This window comes from Perognathus longimembris, chromosome 4 (genome assembly GCF_023159225.1).
Source record: "Perognathus longimembris pacificus isolate PPM17 chromosome 4, ASM2315922v1, whole genome shotgun sequence".
Lineage (NCBI taxonomy): Eukaryota > Metazoa > Chordata > Mammalia > Rodentia > Heteromyidae > Perognathus > Perognathus longimembris.
Window position 1 is genome coordinate 7,041,533 of NC_063164.1, and position 22,749 is coordinate 7,064,281.

The 22,749-nt window shown below is 38.5% G+C and overlaps 1 protein-coding gene across 29 annotated transcripts in view; it reads left to right on the plus strand.

Moving 5' to 3' along the window:
• The window catches only part of Trip12 (thyroid hormone receptor interactor 12), a 132,974-nt gene that overhangs the window by 41,146 nt on the left and 69,079 nt on the right, over nt 1–22,749 (plus strand). For 15 of the 29 annotated variants that reach the window (XM_048344583.1, XM_048344566.1, XM_048344567.1 and 12 more), the window contains 2 exons: nt 15,962–16,067; nt 21,370–21,506. In XM_048344583.1, the coding sequence (XP_048200540.1) occupies nt 15,962–16,067; nt 21,370–21,506 (243 nt within the window). Of the gene's footprint in view, nt 1–15,961; nt 16,068–16,806; nt 16,846–21,369; nt 21,507–22,749 lie in introns of all 29 variants that reach the window. The other 14 variants (XM_048344559.1, XM_048344565.1, XM_048344571.1 and 11 more) reach the window with 1 other exon arrangement.

Below are 22,749 nucleotides of genomic sequence, written 5' to 3' on the forward strand. Positions count from 1 at the left end.
ATTGGAGACTAGAATCTCAGACTTTCCTGCTTGGGCTGGCTTTGAGCTGTGATACTCAGGTCTCAGCCTCCTGAGTAGTAAGGATTACAGTACTGAGCCACTGGTACTCAGCTTCTTGAACTTCATTTTGCTCAAGGCTAGCAGTCTACTACTTGGAGCCATGGCTCCACTGCTGGCTTTTTTTTGTTGTTGTTGTTTATTGAAGCTGAGTATTAGGCACTTATCTGCCTGGGCTTTTTCTGCATGAGCCACCAATGCCCAGTTTTAAAGGTAAAGTCTTAAAAGGAATTGCAGCAGTTTCAGTGTTGAGTAGCAGGTGATAACATATAGAAGAAATAGCTGTTGATCAAAAACTGAGTAATTAAAATTATTTGTAGAAACATCTAAAGGTATTGTATTTCTAGTTTGTGTCCATTTTAGCTTTAGTTTATTCTCCTGTTGTTTAAAGTGGACATCATGAGCATTAATGACAGTAGGAGTTACCAGCTAATTTTAATCTTGAGTTTCACACGCCAGGTGATTTGCACATATACAGCCTTTGGCCATTATTTGAACTAGAAAAGAACCTGGCAGATGCTTAATTTGGGGAGGTAATTCTCTTTGGATTATGGCTCTTTCCATTAGTATAAAACATGGTGCTTTGCATCTTTAGCCTTGAAGGAGAAAGGAAATAAAAATGACTTCAGCAGACAGGAGGAATTTAGTTTGCTAAACTCTGTTTCCACTTAACTTGCTTCTTGTAGGACCATCCCTATTACATTGAAAAAAGTTGGTTTATTTTCAAGCCTTATGAAGTATTGGGCAGAAAGTTTAAACGGAAATGGCTTGTCAAGAATTTTCTGTATAATGAGGCAATTTAGTACCTTAATAGTTCCAGTTTATACACACTTTAAAAATCACTGATAGTGAATATTTTTTATTTTCCAATCTTAAAAAATTGCACAAGTTGGTGCTCATGCTTAATAATCCTAGCTACTCAGGAGGCTGAGATCTGAGGATCATAGTTCAAAGCCTACCTGGTCAGGGACTCTATCTCCAAATAACCAAATTCAGAAGTAAAGCTATAGCTGAAGGGTAGTGTGCTAACCTTGAACAAAAAGGTTCAGGGACAGTGTCTAGGCTCTTGAGTTTAAGCCCTAGGACCAGCACCCCAAAAAGTACAAAGAATGAATATCTTGGAAGCTTTAGAAAATTTATTGGAGTAAACTAATTGTAATTGTGTTATTTTGGGGGAAGGAGCAGATTAGGAGGATTGTGGTTTGAGGCCAGCCCAGGCATACATATGAGATCCTTTTTCTATCAATAGCTCGATACAGTGGCATGTGCCTGCCATCCTAGATTAATGGGTGGCTGAAGATCCAGGAAGATTGTGGTTCTAGTCCAACTTGAACAGAAAAGTCTGATGAACTCTTAACTCAATAGAAGAAGCTGAGTGTTGTGGTTGGTGCATGCCCATTACCCCAACTTTAGTGGGAAGTCCAAAATAGATAGATTACAGCCAAAGTACATACCTGGTCAGGAAGCAAGACTGTACCTCAAAAACAGTGCAAAAGATGGCTAGTGGCATGATCTACATCTAGGAATGCCTGCCTAGCAATCACAAACTCCTGAGTTCAAACTCCAGTACTGGAAAAAAAAAAAAAAGGGCAAATTATAAATGACAGTGTTAGGTTTTGTGTAACTAAGCCAAAATAAGAACCTACCCAAATTATATTTCATTGAATTTATGTGTTAAAAAGTTAAAATTGTTTTATATTCTTGCCTCTATTTTTATGATCTTGACAGATGTGATTCCACATTATTACTTAAAACAGGAGGAAAAATGTAGAAAATATCTAAAATGTACCAAGAAAAATACAATGATTTTTTTTCTTGTAGTATTGTGGGTTTAATTCAAGGCCTTATCCATGCCACAAATCAGTGACACTTTTAATTACATACCCCAAAAGGTACTTCTTGATATGTCTCTTGCCCATTTTTTTCTTCCTTGTTTATCAACACTTAAGAACAGTTTAAAGTCAGAGTTAGAGAAAATCTAGCCAGTCAAGGATAGATATGGTGATTATGTGCCTGTATCTTAGCACTTGGTAGGTGTAGGTAAGAGGTTAACTTCAGGCCAACAGGGGCTACATAACCAGACCCTGTCAAACACAACAAAAAGCACAGTGGCAGTCTTTCTTTTTGAGAAGGGTGGGGTGTTTGAGGTCAGGGCTCTATGCTTGCTGTACTCCTTGAGTTACACCTACCTTTTTTTTTCTTTTTTCTTTTTCATTCTTCTTTTTTCAGGTAGAGTGGTGGGCTGTCTTGGCCTCCAGTCTTCCTGTGTATATCTTCTGTATAACTTGGATGACAGGCACTTGCCGCCATGTTCAGATTAAAAAAATTTTTTTATTGTCAAGATGATATACAGAGATAGTTACTACATACTTAAGGTAGTGAATACATTTATTGTCATATTTGTTACCCCCTTCCTCATTTTTCCCCTTTCCTCTCCCCACCCCCACTCCCTTGCTTTCTTCATTAAAAAAAAAATCTTTCCCCTTGATGAACATTGTCAATCTAGTCTACAATGCTTATGACCTCTATGATTATTAACAATAAAATAATTCCAGGGGCTGAGGATGTGGCTTAGTGGTAGAGTGTGTGCATGCACTCTAGCATGTATGAAGCCCTGGGTTCAATTCCGCAGCACCACATAAACAGAAAGAGGCAGAAGTGGTGCTGTGACTCAAGTGTTAAGAGTGCTAGCCTCAAAAGAAGCTCAGGGACAGTGCTCAGGCCCTGAGTTAAAAGCCCAGGACTGGCACAAAATAATTCCTTCCAGATCAGGTAATACATATACATTTCTTTCCTTTTGCTTAGTGTAATCTGTTCCTTTTTCTCTCATTTCTTCCCTCCTCCCTGCTGCCCTTGATTTGCTTAGTTTGCTTTCATCAGTGTCCATTGCAGTTGTTAGGCCTTGTCTACTGTATTTCTTCCCATTTTCTACTCATTCTGTGTCCTCCCAGCTTCTTTCAGATGTGCACATGCATACACCATATGTGAGGTAAAGAGTATAGATAGGGTCCTTTAAATTCTCTAAGACTAATTACTAAGAAGTCCTTTGCTTCCTTTTCTTTGGAGTTCTTTTCAGCCTGGATATTAATTTATGTACATAGGAATTAGTGTTTGTGTTTTACTTTTTGGTGTCTTTCTCCAGAGACTTACCTTTTTTAGTCTCCCTGTGGATTGGTGCCTTGGGTCCTACTGCTTTCTTTGTCATGTCTCTTATTTATTTCTAACACCCATATATCAGGGAGAACATGTGAAATTTGTCTCTATGTTCTAGGCTTGTTTTGCTCAACATGATTTGTTCTAGACCTGTCCATTTTCCTGCAAATGCCATTATCTTTTTTATCATTTCTAATAGCTGTGTAGAATTCCATTGTGTACAGGTACAGCATTTTTTTTTGATCCATTTATCTGTAGTGGGACATCTTGGCTATTGTCAACAGTGCAGCAATGAACATGGAGGTGTTATGCCCAGCTTTTCGATTGATTTGGGGAGTCCTTGATCCTCTTTACAACTGGCTCCTGAGTATCTGGGATTTCAGGTGACAGAGGTCTTGTCGTATTGCTCTTTTCTCTAGTTGTTTGTTTGGTATTTACCTCAGTCTCAAAATTGTGTTTCTTATGTGTATATCCATTTGTAGATTATTTTTCCAGTTTCTGTTTCATTTTCTTCATGGAAAGAGGGTTTTTCATTCTAACCTATTCTTAACTACATTTCCATCAGTGCAGTGTTTATTTTATCATTAATCTATAAATTTTATTTACACTGAGCTGTACAGCAATGATTTTTTATTTTTTTATTTTAATTTAATTTAATTTAATTATTTTTTTTGGCCAGTCCTGGGTTTGGACTCAGGGCCTGAGCACTGTCTCTGGCTTCTTTTTGCTCAAGGCTAGCACTCTGCCACTTGAGCCACAGCGCCACTTCTGGCCATTTTCTATATATGTGGTGCTGGGGAATTGAACCCAGAGCTTCATGTATACAAGGCAAGTACTCTTGCCACTAGGCCATATTCCCAGCCCCAGGAATGTTTTTTTTTTTTTTTTTTTTAACAGCACAATTCCTTGAAGTTAACTTTTGTGCCTGACTTGTTACTTTCAACATTTCTTTTTTGTTATTTGTTATTTCTTGTGCTACTGGGATTTGAACTTGGGACCTTGTGCTTATCAAAGCAGTTCTACCACTTGAGTGTTCCCAGCATATGCCTTCTTCCCCTTCTCTTTTTGGAAGACAGTCTGGCTACTGGTCCATGATGGCCTTCAGCTTGCAGTCTTTCTGCCTCACTCAGCCTCCTATATTGCTGGGTTTTCAGGCATGGGTCACTGGGCTCAAGTATTTTTTTCAAGTTTTGAATGTCTGACAGTGTTTCATACATATATCACTGTGATACTTATTTCTTAGATTGGTTGAATAGAGAGTTCTTGGGTGGGAATTACTTTTAGAATTTTGAAGAACTACAGTATGTTTTTGTTTTCAACATTGGTACATTTGTGTTTGTATATAAATACATATTGAGGCCTGACCCCAAGGGTGTTTTTTGGAAACAGTATTTCTGACCTGTGCACGTGTAACTTTGTTTTCTTTTTCTTTCTTCTTTTTTTGGGGGTGGGGGTGGGGGTGGGGGGGCTTGTCCTGGGGCTTGAATTTAGGGCCTGGGTGCTATTCCTGAGCTGCTTTTGTTCAAGGATAGCCCTCTACCACTTGAGCCACAGCTCACAGCTCTAGTTCCAGCTTTTGTTGTTGTTGTTGTTCTTGGTAGTTTATTGGAGATGACAGTGTCTTTGACTTTCTTCCCCAGGCTGGCTTCAAACTGCAATCCTCAGATCTCAGTCTCCTGAGTAGCTAGGATTACAGGCATGAGTCCTGCTATATGCTTGAGGTCTTTACCCCCATTATTTAGAAATGTCAAGATGCTAGGCATTGCTGTGAATTTGTTTGCATTTCTTGTAATGGTCACCAATTATGTTGTTTTTCCTGGGTCTGGGGCATTCCGTAACACTCAAGAATTTCAAACCTTAAAGCAAAGTAGTCCCAGGAGAGTCAGGACAGTTGTTTATTCACCAAGTCTTATGTCTCTTTGCATTTTCTATTAGTTGGAGTGATTACCTGCATGATCCTAATTATGTGCCTTTTCCATGCTTTCCCTTTTTCTATTTCTGGTATTTCCTCAGCTTTACCTTCTAAACCTTTCTGTTGCTAAAATGTCATTTTTTTTTTTCATTTTTTTACTTTTTATTTTCTTGCTTGTTAATACTGAGGTTTGAGCTCAGGGCCTGGTGCTTTTTTGGTTTGCTTTTTTGCTTACTTGCCCAACTGTTACTCTACCATTTGAGGTATACTTCCAGTGTATTTCTTCCTGCAGGTGCCCCCTTTCCCCATTTATTTTGGAGATGGAGTCTCATTAACTTTTCCTGCATGACTTGGCCTCAGATGGTGATCTTTTAGATATCAACGTCTAGAGTAGATAGGATTAAAGATACTAGCTATCATTGCCTGACACTTTTTTAAAAAAAATTGTTTTAATCCTGTATTTGATTATGGATGCATTTCTTTCTTGTCTATATTGGTTTCTTTGTTTATAATAGTCCCTTTGTCACATAATTTTGGATAAATGGAAGGATATTGAGTGTTTTAAATGAGCAACTTTTCAAAGGTGAGACTTAATTTGTAAGCTTAGTAGTGATCTGGTTGATTTGTTTTGTTCTGAAATCTCATCTAATATTTTAAATCATCTTTCTTTTAAACGCCTGCCTGTCATTGTTCTAGGGGCTAGGCTGGGAATGTGGCTTTAGTGGTAGAGTGCTTGTCTAGCATGCATCAAGCCCTGGGTTTGATTTCTCCGCACCACATATATAGAAAAAGCCAGAAGTGGCGCTCTGGCTTAGTGGTAGAGTGCTAGCTTTGAGCAAAAAGAAACTCAGAGGAAGCGGTGCTGTGGCTCAAGTGGGAGAGTACTGGCCTTGAGCTGAAGAGCTCAGAGACCATCCTAGGCCAAGACCAACCAAAAAAAAAAAAAAAACCAAAACACAAAAAGCGGGACTAAACCAAAAAGAAGCTCAGGGACAGTGCCCAGGCCCTGAGTTCAAGCCCCAGGACTAGCAAAGAAAGAAAAATAAAAAGTTCTGGGGGGGGGCTGAAAGTGTAAATTGGAAAGGAGGTGGGGTATATGTAGTTTTTTCATGTGTTTATTGACATTTCATCCCCATGGCTACCTTTATATTTTTGGTATAGTGCATCTATTTGTAACTGAGTACTTAATCAGCAATTTCTGTGTACTTTGTAAGGAATAATGGCCCTGTGTTTTGCTGGATCAATTCAGAAACAATTGTCCAATTGTAGACGTGGGAGAGGGGTCTTGGGAATGTGATTGTTTCAGCAGCAGCCTATCTATCAGTTTTCATTTTTAATTCTAAAGTTGCCCTACTTGATACCATGAATTTTCCTGAGTTGCTTTTTTTTTTTTTTTTTTTTCCCATCTTGGGGCTCGAACTCTGCAGCTCAAGGCTAGTGCTCTACTACTTGGGCCACTTCCAGTTTTTGTTGTTGTTGTTTTGGTAGTTTGTTGGAGATGAGAGTCTCATGGATTTGCCTGCCTGCCTGGGTTTGCCTTGAACCGGGATCCTCAGATTTCATCCTCCCGAGTAGCTAGGACTATAGGCGTGAGCCATTGCTACCGACTTAATTCCTAAGCTTTTTTTTGTCATCAAAGGCTTCTATCTAGTTGGTACTTAGCTCAGTTTTCTATTTTCCGCTTGTCTAGTTTTATTAGCTTTTTTGGTATTTCTTTCACCTTGTAGTTAAACTGTTGTAATTGTAGTCCTTCCATGTTCCATCTTTGTAGATTTATTTATGAGATTCTTGTTTGTTAATGCCTTAGTGCGTGCACACAATCTATAAACAGTTCTTAGATTTTTTGTGTATGGCTGTATGTGCAGGTACTGGGGCTTGAACTTGACCTGGGAGCTGTCCCTTGACATGTTTGCTGGTCCTCTATACCGTTTGAGGCACAGCTATACTAATGGCTTTTGGGTAGTTAATTGGAGATGAGAGTCTCCAGTTTGTCTGCTAGGCAGGCTTAGAACGGTGGTCCCCAGATCTCAGCGTCTCAAAAACTACCTAGGATTACAGGTGTAAGTCACTGGTCCTTGGCTTATAATGCTATTTTAGTCATACTTTGGAGGGGACAAGAGAAAGTACATGCATGTGTTGTATTTTAGGCAGATATTTTCATATCCATGTACACCTATATGCAACAAAAGACATGGCTATGTAGTATATGCATTAAATTTCATCTTCACAGTGATTGAATGAGATTATATACATGTAAAGAATAAAAGGGCTTTATCTCTCACAGACTTTTCCTGCCCCAAACTGTCAGTTACATTTGGGTGAGTGTGATTATGGTGCTGCAGCTTGAAGCTAGGACTATTCAGCATACACTAGACAGATGCTCTGTCACAGAGTTACCCCTGGCCCAACACCTTATAAGATCGCATCTTTTTTAGTGGCTTATCTTATATGATTGTACCTTAGCCCATTCCCTACTAATCGACATTAACATTGCTTTATGTAGATTTTAAAAAATTAATAAAGCATAACACATTCTATATATTTTTTCCATTGGTGATTTTTTTTTTAAATACTCAAGTTTGAAATTTCTCACAAAAATAGGAGTTCACATCCCCACCAGCCATGTAAGAATACTCATTTATTTGAATCTCATTAATAACTGTTCCTGATGTTTTTATTACTGTACTGTTTGAACATTTTTTATTGGAGATTTTGCTCCTTTTTAGTTTCTCTATTTCTCTTTTTTTGGCCAGTCTTGCTGCTTGAACTCAGGGCCTGGGCGCTAGCCTTGAACTAGTGTTCTTCCACTTGAGCCATAGCACCTCTTGCAGCTTTTTCTGAGTAGTTTATTGGAGAGAAGAGTCTCACAGATTTTCCTGCCTGCGCTGGCTTCGAATTGCGATCCTCAGATCGCAGCCTTCTGAGTAGCAAGGAGTATAGGTATGAGCCACTGTGGCCTGACTGGTTTCTCTGTCATAAATCTCTCTCTCTCTCTCTCTCTCTCTCTCTCTCTCTCTCTCTCTCTCTCTCTCTCTCTCTCTCTCTCTGTGTGTTTGTGTTTTGGCTCAAGTCTGGTGCTCTACCACTTGAGCCCTACCCCCTCTACTTCTTGTTACTGTTTAATTGGAGATAAGAGTCTGATATGTCTGCCCAGGCTGTGTTCAAACCACCACCCTCAGATCTCAGCCTCCTTAGTTATAGGTACAGTTAATTACAGGCATGAACCACAGGTTGTCAATGGTTCATTTGCCAGTGAAGATTAATTTTTCAGAGGGGTATGGTTTATACAGTGTATAAATTACAAAACGTCGGTAAAAGAAAGTGAGAAACACAAGAAAAATAAAGATGTGTAGCTCATGAATTGGCATATTAATTGGGGGGGGGGCACTGTCCCTGGGCTTCTTTTTGCTCAAGGCTAGCCTTCTACCACCTGAGCCATAGCAACACTTTGGGCCTTTTCTGTTTATGTGGTGCCGAGGAATTGAACCCATGCTAGGCAAACACTACTACTAAGCCGTATTCCCAGCCTGGTACATTAATATTTTTAATGGTGTCCATGCTATCCAAAGTAATTTATAGATTCATTACCTCTCCTATGTTATCACCAATATTCTTGAGGTAGTCTTTCCAAAAACAAACCATTTTTGAAGATCAGAAATGGCTTGTTGCTATTCTTTCTTTTCTGTTATAAAAGTACAACTCAATGTGTTCTGTAAAAGACCATGTACTCAATATTTTAGGCTCTAATGACTAATGTCACATTCTTATATTGAAGTTCTATAAAAATATAAAATTTTCTACCTCTGGTGGCTCATGCTTATAGTTGTAGCTACTCATGAAGGTAAGGTCTTAAGCTAAGGTCTACTCATGAAGCCAGGAAAGTCTATTTGGCTCTACCTTCCAATTAACCATCAAAAGCTGAAAGTGGAGGTATGGCTCAAGTGGTAGAGTGGGAGCCTTAAGTAAAAAAGCTAAAGGAGAGTTCCCAGATCTGATTCCTCCCTTCGCCTCTTCCCATGTAAAATTTCAGTTGTATAAAAACATCATCAGCTGGATTTGGCCCACAAGCTGCAGTTCATTGTTACCTATTCTGGACAAATAAATGAATACAGTAGTGACTTATAATCAGATTTTTGGGGATGTAGGTGATGGATATCCAACCAGAATTAAATGCAAAGGGAAGAAAGGGAAATGAAGATGATGACTTTTGAAGCCAAGAGCTTGTCTAACTCAAGATGAATGGATCTGAGCATTCAAATGGAGATAGTCGTTGGGCTTGGGTTGATTTATAAGATCAAATGAAGATCCTAGTAGTCCCAAACCATGTGCCCTCTGTCACCTCATTCTAAAGCACCAATGACACTATTTACTGTCAATTTGTGAAAAGTCTCTGATTTCTTTGCACCGTATACCTATTCTTGAATGAGTCCCTGTGATGGAGAGGCTGATGGTTGAATGTTAATTGGAGAGGATTTGAATACTCAGGTCAGGCATGAGTTCCACGCTTACACCGATGGTCCTAGTCTTTTGTTTTTAATGAAAAAAATTTTTCCAATTCAAAATGATTGACCAACTTACCTAATCAAAATGTTTTCAACATTTCTTATTTTTGGCAATTTCTAATTTGAGAATGGCTGTCCAGTGTCATAGACAAAGATGATCTAATAGTACATACTTTCAATTTTCTCACAAGTTACTTCTCTCCATAGTACATACTTTCAATTTTCTCACAAGTTACTTCTCTCCTCACAAAGTCATAAATGTTACCATTCTTTACATCAAAACCTAGTATTTCATAAAATGGCCCTATTGATTTGGAAGCAAGGACAGGCATCCAGTATTGTCTATCATATAGTATAATTGTATCTGGAGTGGTCAAGGAAAAAAAAAAGTTTTTTAAAGCTAGTGCTCTACCACTTTGAGCCACAGTTCACTTTCTAGCTTTTTGATGGTTAATTGGAAATAAGAGTCTTACAGATTTTCCTGTCTGAGCTGGCTTTGAACCAGCCTCCTGAGTAGCTAGGATTGCAGGTGTGAGTCACCAGCACCCAGCCATTATTTTTCTTGAGTTTTCCTTTTTTCAGACTAATTTTTTAAAAATCTACAGTACCCCCACATGGTCTACATTTATTAATGGCTCTGTTTTTATTTGATGTTTTGCTTCAGATTCTATATGCCTTGTAAATCTACAGTGTGGCAAACATAGGGTTGAGAACATTATTTCTGAGGTCATTATCTAATGGGTTGGAATGTTCAGTTCAGCCATAATCTGATGGGAAAGAATGTTCAGTTCTAGTTGGTGATTCCTGTTATTCAAGTCCCAGATTTCTCATTATAATATGTATATACCACCTAGTAGTATTATCCAGGTATACCTCTTGGGTCAAAGAAACGTTTAAACTTTTTATTAAAAAATGTAGAATTGGGCTGGGGATATAGCCTAGTGGCAAGAGTGCCTGCCTCGGATACACGAGGCCCTAGGTTCGATTCCCCAGCACCACATATACAGAAGAAAAAAAAAAACGGCCAGAAGCGGCGCTGTGGCTCAAGTGGCAGAGTGCTAGCCTTGAGCGGGAAGAAGCCAGGGACAGTGCTCAGGCCCTGAGTCCAAGGCCAAAGACTGGCCCCCCCCCCCCCAAAAAAAAAGTAGAATTATGTAGTATAAAACATCAAACTCAGGTGATGCTACATAAGACATTCTCTTTGTCTTAGTAGAATGGACTTAAATGAGAACTTTTCAAATTTTCTTCCTCTCTATTCAATCTTGGACAAAACCTTTTTGTTTTTCATTTATCATTCATTCATTCATTTATGAAAAAGTCTCACTATGGAGCCCAAGTTGATCTTGAACTCATAATTTTCGTGTCTACCTTTTAAGTGCCGAATTACAAACATATACTACCATACTTGGCTTATTTTGTTTTCTTTTATCATTTAACAAAGTGGAAACATGTATTTTCAGAGTTACCTGCTACATAAGCTAGTTTTTTCTTAGAAGAATAAAAAAGTAAATTTAAAAACACCAAGGAACCAGAGCCTTTTGAAAAATCTTGCCAAAAGATAAACTGTGGGAAGTATCCGTCCATTTATCCAAGAAAGCATTTGACCATGTATGTAGCTCCAGCTAGCCCCCTCCAAGTGTTTACAGATGTGTGTCACAAGGCCTCACTGAGACTTATTATTGACTGTTTAAGATTTTCTTCTCTCATCTTCTCCTCCTATCCCTCCTTTCTCTTCTTCATTCCTCCCTGCCCTCTCTTCCTTTCCCCCTTTATTTTTAGGCAATCATTGAGCTTTTATTAGGCTTATCATGTGAGCCATGTTGACAGATTCATATTTCTGATTTGTGATTTAGGTAGGATAAATGGTTCTCATTTGTTTCTTTAAATATATCTAATTTGTTCTATGAATTTTTTTTTTTTTGGCCAGTCCTGGGGCTTGAACTCAGCCTGGCCACTGTCCTTGAGCTTCTTTTACTCAAGGCTAGCACTCTACCACTTGAGCCAGAGTGCCACTTCTGGCTTTTCTCTGTTTGTGGTACTGAGGAATGGAACCCAGGGCTTCATGCATGCTAGGCAAGCACTTTACCACTAAGCCACATTCCTAGCCCGTGTGTGTGTGTGTGTGTGTGTGTGTGTGTGTGTGTGTGTGTGTCAGTGTCAGTCAAGGGCTTGAACTCTGGGCCTGGGTGCTGTCTCTAAGCTCTTTAGTGTAAGACTAGCACTCTACCACTTGAGGCGCAGTGCCACATCTGGTTTCCTGTTGGTTAACAGGTGATAAGAGTCTCACACACTTTGCTGAGAGATCCTCATCCCCATATCTCAGCCTCCTGAGTAGATAGGATTCCACACATGAGCCACCAGCACCCAGCCTGTTTTTAATGGTAGTTTTGTAAGCTTTTTTTTTTTTTTACAGTTCTGTTTTATAATTAGTGTTTTCTCTTTATTTGGTCATCTGTCTTTTGTAAATTAGCTGCTTTTTTGTCAATTTAGCATCTAAAAACTCATTTCTTTTTTTTGGGCCGAAGCACTGTCCTTGGCTTCTTTTGCTCAAGGCTAGCACTCTACCACTTGAGCCACAGCACCACTTCCTGCCTTTTCTGTTTTTGTGGTACTGAGGAATGGAACCCAGGGCTTCATGCATGCTAGGCAAACTCTCTTAAACGCCAAGCCATATTCCCAGCCACCAAACTTATTATTTTCTTTAATCTTTTTTTTTGGCCAGTCCTGGGGCTTGGACTCAGGGCCTGAGCACTGTCCCTGGCTTCTTCCCGCTCAAGGCTAGCACTCTGCCACTTGAGCCACAGCGCCACTTCTGGCTGTTTTGTGTGTATGTGGTGCTGGGGAATTGAACCCAGGGCCTCATGTATACCGGGCAAGCACTCTTGCCACTAGGCCATATCCCCAGCCCCTTTTCTTTAATCTTTAATTTTCTTTTTTTGGTGCTTTGATCATTATGTCATTCTTCCTACTAACTTTCGGCTTTTTCTAGTTTCTTAGTTTAACTTTGTTATTTACTTGAGATACTCTTTGGTGCTGGGGATGGAATTTAGGGTTTTAGGTACTCTAGGCAGGTGTTCAACCACTGAGCCATATCCTCTATGTTCTCTTCTTTTTTTCATGTAGACTTGTTGCTGTAAACTTCCTTCTTAGATTTACTTTCACTGCAAACCATAAGTTTGCATTTCCATTTTTATTTGTCTCAAGCTGTGTTTTAATTTTACTTTTAAGTTGTATTTTGTTTGACTTAGCACTTGTTTAGGAATAGGAGTATGTTGCTCCATTTATACTGCTTTTGTGTTTTGGTGTTTTTGAGGCTGGTCTTCCTGCTGTGGCCTCTTAAGTGTAAGATAATAGGGGTGTGCAACTACACCTGGAAATTCTAGGTTTAATTCCAGATTTTATGCCTTTATAGTCAAGAAGATATTATTGATGAGATTTCAATTTTAAGTTTGTGAATGCAAAACTTGTTTTATGGCCTAATATGTAATTTGTTCTAGAGAAGTTCATTGACAACATACTGTAGCCAACTTCTGTTGAATGATTTTCTTTATCTGTCCTTCAATGTCTACTGGGCAAGTATTTCTCAGTAGTTCCTTTTTTTTTTTTTGGCCAGTCCTGGGCCTTGAACCCGGGGCCTGAGCACTGTCCCTGGCTTCTTTTTGCTCAAGCCTAGCACTCTGCCACTTGAACCACAGCGCCACTTCTGGCCATTTTCTACATATGTGGTGCTGGGGAATTGAACCCAGGGCTTCATGTATACAAGGCAAGCACTCTTGCCACTAGGCCGTATTCCCAGCCCCCCCCCCCCCAGTATTTCCTTAATGTATCTGTCTTGATGAAATAATCAGATTTTGAAATCTGCTACTACTATGCTTCTGTACTTCAGATCTGTTAGTACTTTAGGTTACCCACTGTGTATTTAAATTACTCTCCTTGACAAATTGAACCTTATTGAAAAAAATATTTTACTATTATAAGGTACAGAGATGTATAGAGAGGAAATGGAACCAATTTTCACTGCGTAATGGCATCATTTGTCTAATTTTACAGTGGCCAACATATGTCTTGCTGAAATAAGTATTGCCAACTTCTTTTGTTTCCATTTATATGTGTTACTTTTAGTGATCACACGAAATAACTTCATAAAGTGATGAAAATGTTCTGTCTTATGATCTTGTTAAGTAGGTGAATACATTTGTCAGACTTAATGAACATCATATGCCAATTAACAAATGAAATTTATATATATTGAAGTCTAAGGGTATGAATAGTGAAAGTGTAAAATGTTGGAGTGTAAGTATACCATCACTGACAGGTGTGATGTTGCACAGTTTTGGAGCTGTGGGTTTTCCTTTAAGGGCAGCCCAGGAAAAAAATGTAGTGAGACCTATGCTCATGCCAGTGGTTTAGACGTGTAATTCTAACTATTCAAGAGAGATACAAAGAATCACAGCTTGAAGTCATCTTCCTAGACAGAAAAGTCCCAGGGACTCCATCTCTAGTTAACTAACAAAAAATGAAACTAGAGGCATGGCTCATGAGTGGCAGCCATGAGCATGTAAGCCAGGCAATAGTGTGAGGCACTGATTTCAAGCCCCCAGGCATGGGGGCCATGCATGTGTTTCTAGCTGTGTTAGAGGTATAGGAGTAGGATAATGTGGTTGAGACCTGCAGTTGGAAACTATCTGAAATAAAGAGCAAAAATGGTGGAGACATGGCTCAAATGGTAGAGCATCTGATGTGCCTAGCAAAACTTCAGGCCTGAGTTTAACCATTGAATTGTAAAATCAGAAAAGTATGCCTCAAAATACATTCTTTCGGGTATTTTAATGGTTACTACATAGATGTAAATATATGTTATTTTGTTCATTACTGTATGTGTAAAGATACTTTAAAATTAATGCACTAAAGTGGCACTATTGACAATAATAACGGGTTTTTGAAGTAATTTTCAATGAATTTGTCCTCTTTTAGGACAGTTTTCAGTGTGACGTGAATCTCTTCTCCCCCCCCCCCCCAACAATGCATTTTAAATCTACCTATTAAGAAACCCTAGTTTGATCCTTTTCAATGTAGTCCACACATTTGATAGAAAATTTATTTTGGGTAATAGGTCCAGAAGGTTTACTTTGGATTTCTAAATGATAATGTCTGTCGGATTGTAGATATTTTTGTATTTGGAGATTAACTTGTTTTTCCCTCAATACCTTTTTTTTGTGTTATGGTATTAATGACCATCTCAAGAATGAGTTATAAAGAGTCTTAAGAAGTGAAGAGGTTATCAAAAAACCTTTTACCACTTCTGTCCCTGACCCTTTATTAGTACTTTTGACAAAGTGAGAACAATAATGAATATCTTAAAAAAAAGTAATAGTCAAAAATTAAATGAAGGAAAAGTATAGTAGATCTAAAGTGTATAATTGATCTTTGGAAAAGTTCACTTCCATTTAAAAGATAGTGCCATAGTTCTCATACTTGTTGACTTTGAAGACTACCACCCAGTATGCTACTAATGTTGTAATACTGATTGTAGAGTGAATTGTGGGTGAGCGGTTATATGACTTCTCTTTGTTGATAAAATAGTAATAAATACATAGTTGCTATATTGTTTTAAACTCTGTTAAGGCTATGAAGGCCTTAGATCACTTTGAGAAACATGTAAAGTGTGTTTGAGTAATCATGTAACTTGAGATGGTCATTAATACCATAACACACAAAAAAAGATGCCGAGGGAAATGCAAGTTACTTAAAAGTCTCCAAATATAAAAATGTCATATTCCTGTGACATTCAGCTAAAACATGTTTTTTACCCATAGAGTGACATAAATTATTTTTGTTAATACTGTTACTGGTCAGCTTTATAAAGTAACTGAAATAAGACAAAGTGAAAAAGTGTACTTTGTATACATATTTTTTTGTGTGTTTGGAGGGTAGTCATGGGACTTGAAGTCAGGGCCTGAAGACAGTTTCTGAGCTTCTCCTGCACTCCACCACTTTGAGCCATAGCACCACTTCTGGTTTTCTAGTTACGGACTTTGCTTCCCAGGCTGGCTTTGAGCTGCAATCACCAGATTTCAGTCTCCTGAGTATATAGGATTACAAGTGAATGTGTCATAGAAATCTCTTGACCGTGGTAAAGCAGTGGAGAAGGGATAGAAAGTTTTCCAGGAGTAAGCTAAGTAAAAACTATGAAAATACATTTAGCAATACTGCTGGAAAGACAGGAGACTTTTTTGTGGACTTTTCAAAACAAATGGATTATTGAAAGAATTTTATGAATCTTAAATCATGATAACTTCTTTTTACAAAGTTTGACTTTCGTAATTCTCACAAATAGGTTTAAGAAAATCTACCAAGAAGCGCAGTGAGTCCCCACCTGCTGAGCTCCCCAGTTTGAGGAGGAGCACACGCCAAAAGACCACGGGCTCCTGTGCTAGTACCAGGTAATTTTCAGCATATGTTTTCTTTTTTTCTATTCTATTCTTGTACACATTTTTTGTAAGTTAGTAGGTTTTGTTTTGTGACAGTGTCTTCACTATGTGGCTCAGACTGGTCTCAAGCTCATTGTCCTTTTGCCTCCAGTTTCCTGAGTGCTGGTATTACAAGAGTATACTACCATAATGATAATGATTTGAGTAAATACATGTAAAATCACTAGTGTATTTTTGTAAATTCTTCTCTTGCCCCAATTTTAATTATGTTTTTACTAGTTGGAATCATGTATTATTTATTCCCATCTATTAAAGGGCAGGTACTAAGACTTGAACTGAGGGTCTTGTGCTTGACGAGCCATGCTATTCATTTAGCCCATTCATTTTATTTTTGACAATGCTTTTGTTCTCCACTTTTTCATCTTACTACACCGTTTTCTAGTTATTGCTAGAAAGTACTTGGGCATTTGGTTGTTTGCAGAGTTCTAATTTGCCAAATACATCTCTAATGAGCATCGTTGAGTTTTTTTTAAGATAGCTAAATTTCCCAGTGGTATGACTAATGCATCAAAAAGGAATATCTGTTTTAATGGCTTTCATATTGCCTAATTAGTTTCTGAACGTGTTGGCACATGTTAATGAGTTTAATGGCTAAGGGTAGAAAACATACTTTTCATTACAACACTTACACATCCAGAAAAACTTTGGGCAATGTGTGTTCTCTTACATCTCCAATTTCTATTTCTCTCAGTTGCTGTGGATCTCATTTTCAGAATGTCCCCTACCTTTGGTATGTGGTACAGGGTATGATTCGTATACTTTCATTGAATAGTTGAAAATCTTAGGTTCAACAGAAGTCTTTCTCTCTTGCAATTTCCTCTCAGAATTTCAGGCTTGGAACAGTTTGCCAAGTGTACTTGGGCTGTTAATTATCTGGAACCCAGATGTGAGTTCTCCCTCTTTTATATCTAGGGTGTCTTTTTTTTTTATAAATTAATTTGCATTAGTTATATGGATTAGAATTTCATTGGTACATTTCCACACATCCCATACATTTTTACAGTATATCCCAATCATTTTCATCCTTTCTGTTACCTCTTACTGTCTCTTTCCTCCTTCCCCCATATGTAATTTGTTTCTTCTAGATAAATCAATTTGCATTAGTTATACGGATTAGAATTTCATTGGTACATTTCCACACATCCCATACATTTTTACAGTATATCCCAATCAATCTCATCCTTTCTGTTACCTCTTAGTGTCTCTTTCCTCCTTCCCTCTATATGTAGTTTGTTTCTTCTAGATAAATCAAGTGATGGGATAATCATTTTTTCCTTTTTCTTTTTCCTGTTCTAACTTGGGTGAAAAGGCTTTTTAGTACATTGAGTTCTTCAAGACAAGTTGTTCTGATTCTGATATTTTATCAGTGACACAATAATGACCTAAGGAAAGGCTATGTATTAATCATAAGAAATGTCCTTGCTCCACCATAAATCATCCCTATCCCCCCCCTTTTTTGGGTGCTAGAGATTGAACCTAAGACCTTATGTATACTCATCTGTTCTCTACCACCAATATCCTCAGCTTCTACACTTACTTCCAAGTTTTTCAGATTGTTTATGACATCTAGACTAGTATACCTTTTGTTTTGAGGTTTCTTAGCAGTCCTTTCATGAGGACTTGTGGAAATTACTTATTCATAGTTCTAGTCCTGGTTAGGGCTGAATTTTGAATCTTATGAAAGGTTTATAGACTGTGTTATAAAAACTTAATTCACCCTGGTTGAAATTAACTTTAAGCTGTATGCAAAGCCAGGTAAATACATAGTGTTACAATTTTCTTTAATTTTCTTTCTCTGTATCCTTCAACACATGACCTCTTAATTAGTACATGTAAAAAACGACTTCCAGCACACATAGCCATGCTGTGCACAGCTATCTAGTTCTCAACTGGAGTGACATGCTCTTCATCAAAAACCTCTATGGAGTGCTGGGGATATGGCCTAATGGCAAGAGTGCTTGCCTCCTATACATGAGGCCCTGGGTTCAATTCCCCAGCACCACATATACAGAAACGGCCAGAAGTGGCGCTGTGGCTCAAGTGGCAGAGTGCTAGCCTTGAGCAAAAAGAAGCCAGGGACAGTGCTCAGGCCCTGAGTCCAAGCCCCAGGACTGGCTAAAAATAAAAAATAAAATAAAATAAAAAACCTCTATGGAGGGGCTGGGGATATGGCCTAGTGGCAAGAGTGCTTGCCTCATATACATGAGGCCCTGGGTTCAATTCCCCAGCACCACATATATAGAAAGCAGCCAGAAGTGGCGCTGTGGCTCAAGTGGCAGAGTGCTAGCCTTGAGCAAAAAGAAGCCAGGGACAATGCTCAGGCGCTCAGGCCCTGAGTCCAAGCCCCAGGACTGGCAAAAAAAAACAAAACAAAAAAAACCTTCATGGAATCATTTGAGCATTTACTTAAATTCAGTGTCTTTGTGCTCTGAGCAAGTTGTATCTAACAATTGGTTACACCCTGTGTATCTGGTATTCAACCTTGCGTGCATATGAGATGCTGGGTGAATTTGAACCCCTCTAATTTATAATTTGGTAAAATTGAGATTTGATTGAGTGGTTCACTTGTGAATGATTAAACCAACCCCTGTTGAGGGCAACAGTCTTCACTGTTTATGAAAACGTAGGTAACTCAAAACCTTTATTTATGTGTCCTTTATGACTGCTTGTTCTATTTTATTCTTCATGAGGCAACAACTAATTTCACTGTAGAGTTGTTTAGTCACAAAATATTTTAGGGGCTAGGAATGTGGCTTAGCGGTAGGGTGCTTACCTAGCATACATAAAACCCTGGGTTCAGTTCCTCAGCATCACATAAATAGAGAAGGTCAGACGTGGTGCCGTGGTTCATGTGGTGTAGTGGTAGCCTTGAGCAAAAATAGAAGCCAAGGACAGTGCTCAGGCCCTGGTCCAAGCCCCAGGACTGGCAAGCAAGCAAATAAATGAATGAATGAATGAATATATATATATATATATATATATATATATATGGCTAGACACTGGTAGCTCACGGACTGGCAAATAAATAAATAAATATTAGGCTAGACACTGGCATCTCACATCTGTGATCCTAGCTATTTATGAGGCTGAGATCTGATGATGGTTGTTCAGAGTTAGCAGGGTAGGAAACTGGCTTAAGAGTGTTAGCCTCGAGAGAAAGAGCTCAGGGACATCCCTCAGGCTCCAAATTGAATCTCCATGACCCACAAAACAATAAATTTCCATTTTATTAGGTGTCTGCAATTCTTAAGGTATTTTGGAAAGTTGTGTAGACCATATAAAGTTATAAAAGGACCTTTGTTTCTGACTGATTTGCTTACCAGTTATTAAAATTTTATCACCAATGAAATATAATTTGCTTCATGAAAATGGAGTGGTTATTTTACTTCCTATCTTATTCTATACCTTTATCCAGAATGAAAGTCTTTCCACATGTCTGTTTATGAATATTAACTCATTCTTTTTTTCTTCTTAGTGCCAGTCCTGGGGCTTGAACTCAGGGTATGGTCGCTGCCCCTGAGCTTTTATGCTCAAGGTTAGCATTCTGCTGCTTGAGCCACAACTAGTATCGTTTTGACACTTCTCATTAATGTTCACCTAGAAAAGGTCTCCCCTTACACATTCTGATTAAATGTTAATTTCAACTAAAATATTTATTTTTATCATAGCATTACATGGTAGCTCAAAATCATATTCACAACTACCTGTCCCCTTTTATTATTGTAAACTTAGGGTCTTATTCATTAGACCTCAAAGTCATAGTCAGACTTTTACCTCTTTGGCCACTGGCATCCACCCATTGTCAGATCATAGTTCCATTTCTGGCTTTTTTTTTTTTTTTTTTTTTTTTTGTCTGTCATGGGGCTTGAACTCTGGGCCTAGGGGCTGTCCCTAGCTCATTAGCTCAAGGCTAGTGCTGTACCACTGGAGCCACATTGCCATTTCTGGCTTTTTGGTGGTTAATTGGAGGTGAGAATTAGGTGGATTTTTCCTGCTTGGACTGGGTTTGAACCATGATCCTCAGATCTCAGCCTCCTGAGTAGCTAGGATTACAGGCATGAGCCACCAGCACCTGACTTGTTTTGTTTTTGTTTGGTGTTTTAACTAGGGATAAAGAGTTTTCTGGACTTTACTGTCTGGACTGGCTTTGAACCACGATCCTCAGATCTCAGCACCTAGCTAGTCCTTAATCCCTTATTTTATATAACTGTATTATTATTCATTGTTAGGATAGTTTAGCTATTCTTGGACATGGAGAAGTAGATGATTTTCCTGGCTTCCCCCCCCCCCCCCCCCCCCCCAAGTCCTGAGGCTTGGACTCAGGGCCTGAGCACTGTCTCTGCCTTCTTTTTGCTCAAGGCTAGCACTCTGCCACTTGAGCCACAGCGCCACTTCTGGACGTTTTCTGTATATGTGCTGCTGGGGAATTGAATCCAGGGCTTCATGTATATGAGGCAAGCACTCTTGCCACTAGGCTGTATTTCTAGCCCCATGATTACCTGTTTTTCTTCTCCTATTGTCACTGTCTGCAAGCTAGTGTGTGTGTGTAGATAGGACAGACAGACAGACAGACAGACAGACAGACAGATAGATAGATAGATAGATAGATAGATAGATAGATAGATAGATAGATAGATAGATCCACAGATCCACTTTTCTTTTTGGTGTCAGTCTTGGGACTTGTACTTAGGGGCTGGACACTGTCCTTGATTTTGCTTTACTTAAGGCTACAACACTCTGCCACTTGAGTCACAGCTCCATTTCTGGCTTTTTGGTGGTTAATTGGAGGTGAGGGTTAGGTGGATTTTTCCTGCTTGGCCTGGGTTTGAACCATGATCCTCAGATCTCAGCCTCGTAAGCTAGGATTACAGGCATGAGCCTTGGCTGTTGATCCATTAGACCTCAAAGTCATAGTCATTTTTAGCATGCAAATGGGGCTCTATTTTAATTATTTGACTATTTCCAGTCAAGAGGAGTCACTTTTCCTTTTCATTGTTTTAAAATAATGTGTCTGTAAGGATGACAACCAGTATCTTCCAGAAACACAAAAGTGTATTGTGAAAACACTATAACTTGGAAGAATTTTGAATATACAAAGTCTTAGTTGTTTTGCATAGTGATTTTTCTACAACAATTTTTATTTAAAAAGGAGAAGAAACTGGCTTTGTACTCTATGAATTTGAGCTTTGTGTTGTCTATACATTACTTCTAGTGCCATGGTAAGGCTGCCTGTGATGACATTTTTCTGTTGCAGTCGGCGAGGCTCTGGCCTGGGCAAGAGAGGAGCAGCTGAGGCTCGTCGGCAGGAGAAAATGGCAGACCCTGAAAGCAACCAGGAGACAGTGAATTCTTCAGCTGCCAGAACAGATGAAGCTCCCCAAGGAGCTGCAGGTAGATTGATATTTCTTAGCCCTAAAACACATTTCTGTGTCTGTGATGAAGTGTTGGAATCAGAAATACTCTAGGTGTTAACCACCAAGTATGTTTTTGTTCAGTTTTGTCTTACCTTACAGGTTTTAGTATTGAGTGTATACTTTTGTTCTTTAAATTTATGCTAATTACATTAAATGGACTTATTAGAAAGGTCCATTTGGTTCTTTGAAATAATTTTAAGTTCATAATGGAAGGTAAGGATATGGTGTGAATTATTGCACAAGCTTGAATTTTAATTTAGAATTTTTAAAGCCCTAAAATAGCATTTAGTTCACCTAAGCTATTTTACAAATAGCGTTTACATATTTATTTATGGGTACCTTATATTACTTTTTGGCATTTTAGAGTAACAGAATTCAGAGAGATTTCCTCCCTTCAGCTTTAAATACATACCCAATACTATTACCAAAACGGTTACTATGAAACCAAAATTTACTTAACTGTGGCTAGTGAGGTTGAAAATATTCTTTGATGATGATTTTCTTTTTAATACACTTTAGACATAAGAATGTTTTACAATTTATCATTATGGACATAAGAATGAATCCCTTAAATCAGATACTATACATGAGTCTACATAGTTTTTTGTTTTATAACCTTGGACTTTATTTTATATATATCTGTATATATGCCAGTCTTGGGCCTTCAAGTCAGGGCCTGAGCACTGTCCCTGGCTTCTTTTTGCTCAAGGCTAGCACTCTGCCACTTGAGCCACAGCACCACTTCTGGCTGTTTTGTGTATATGTGGTGCTGGGGAATTGAACCCAGGGCTTCTTCATGTATATGAGGCAAGCACTCTTGCCACTAGGCCATATTCCCAGCCCAATGACTTAGTTTTGAACAAAGCAATTTTATATACTGAGGTTCAGTATTGAGAATGTGCTAGTTTTTCTTAACTTGTATGATTGGTCATGTCATAGATTGTGTCATAAAGGATCTAGAGCTAACTATTGTTAACATACTGTCCAGCTTGGTATCTGTCTTTTTTTAAGTAACTATACTCTTCCCGTTCATACAATAAATTTTATTTTTGATTTAGAGCATCTTTTCTGTTGTGAGAAAACTTTTCAATCCCTTTATTTTTTCATAGAATACTTTCCCTCACTATTAATTGTTAAATACTTGGAAAAATATAGGCCTTTTTGCGTGAAATCCACCAAAGCCTGTTTGTCATGACCCACATCCTATCCTTTCTAGTCAT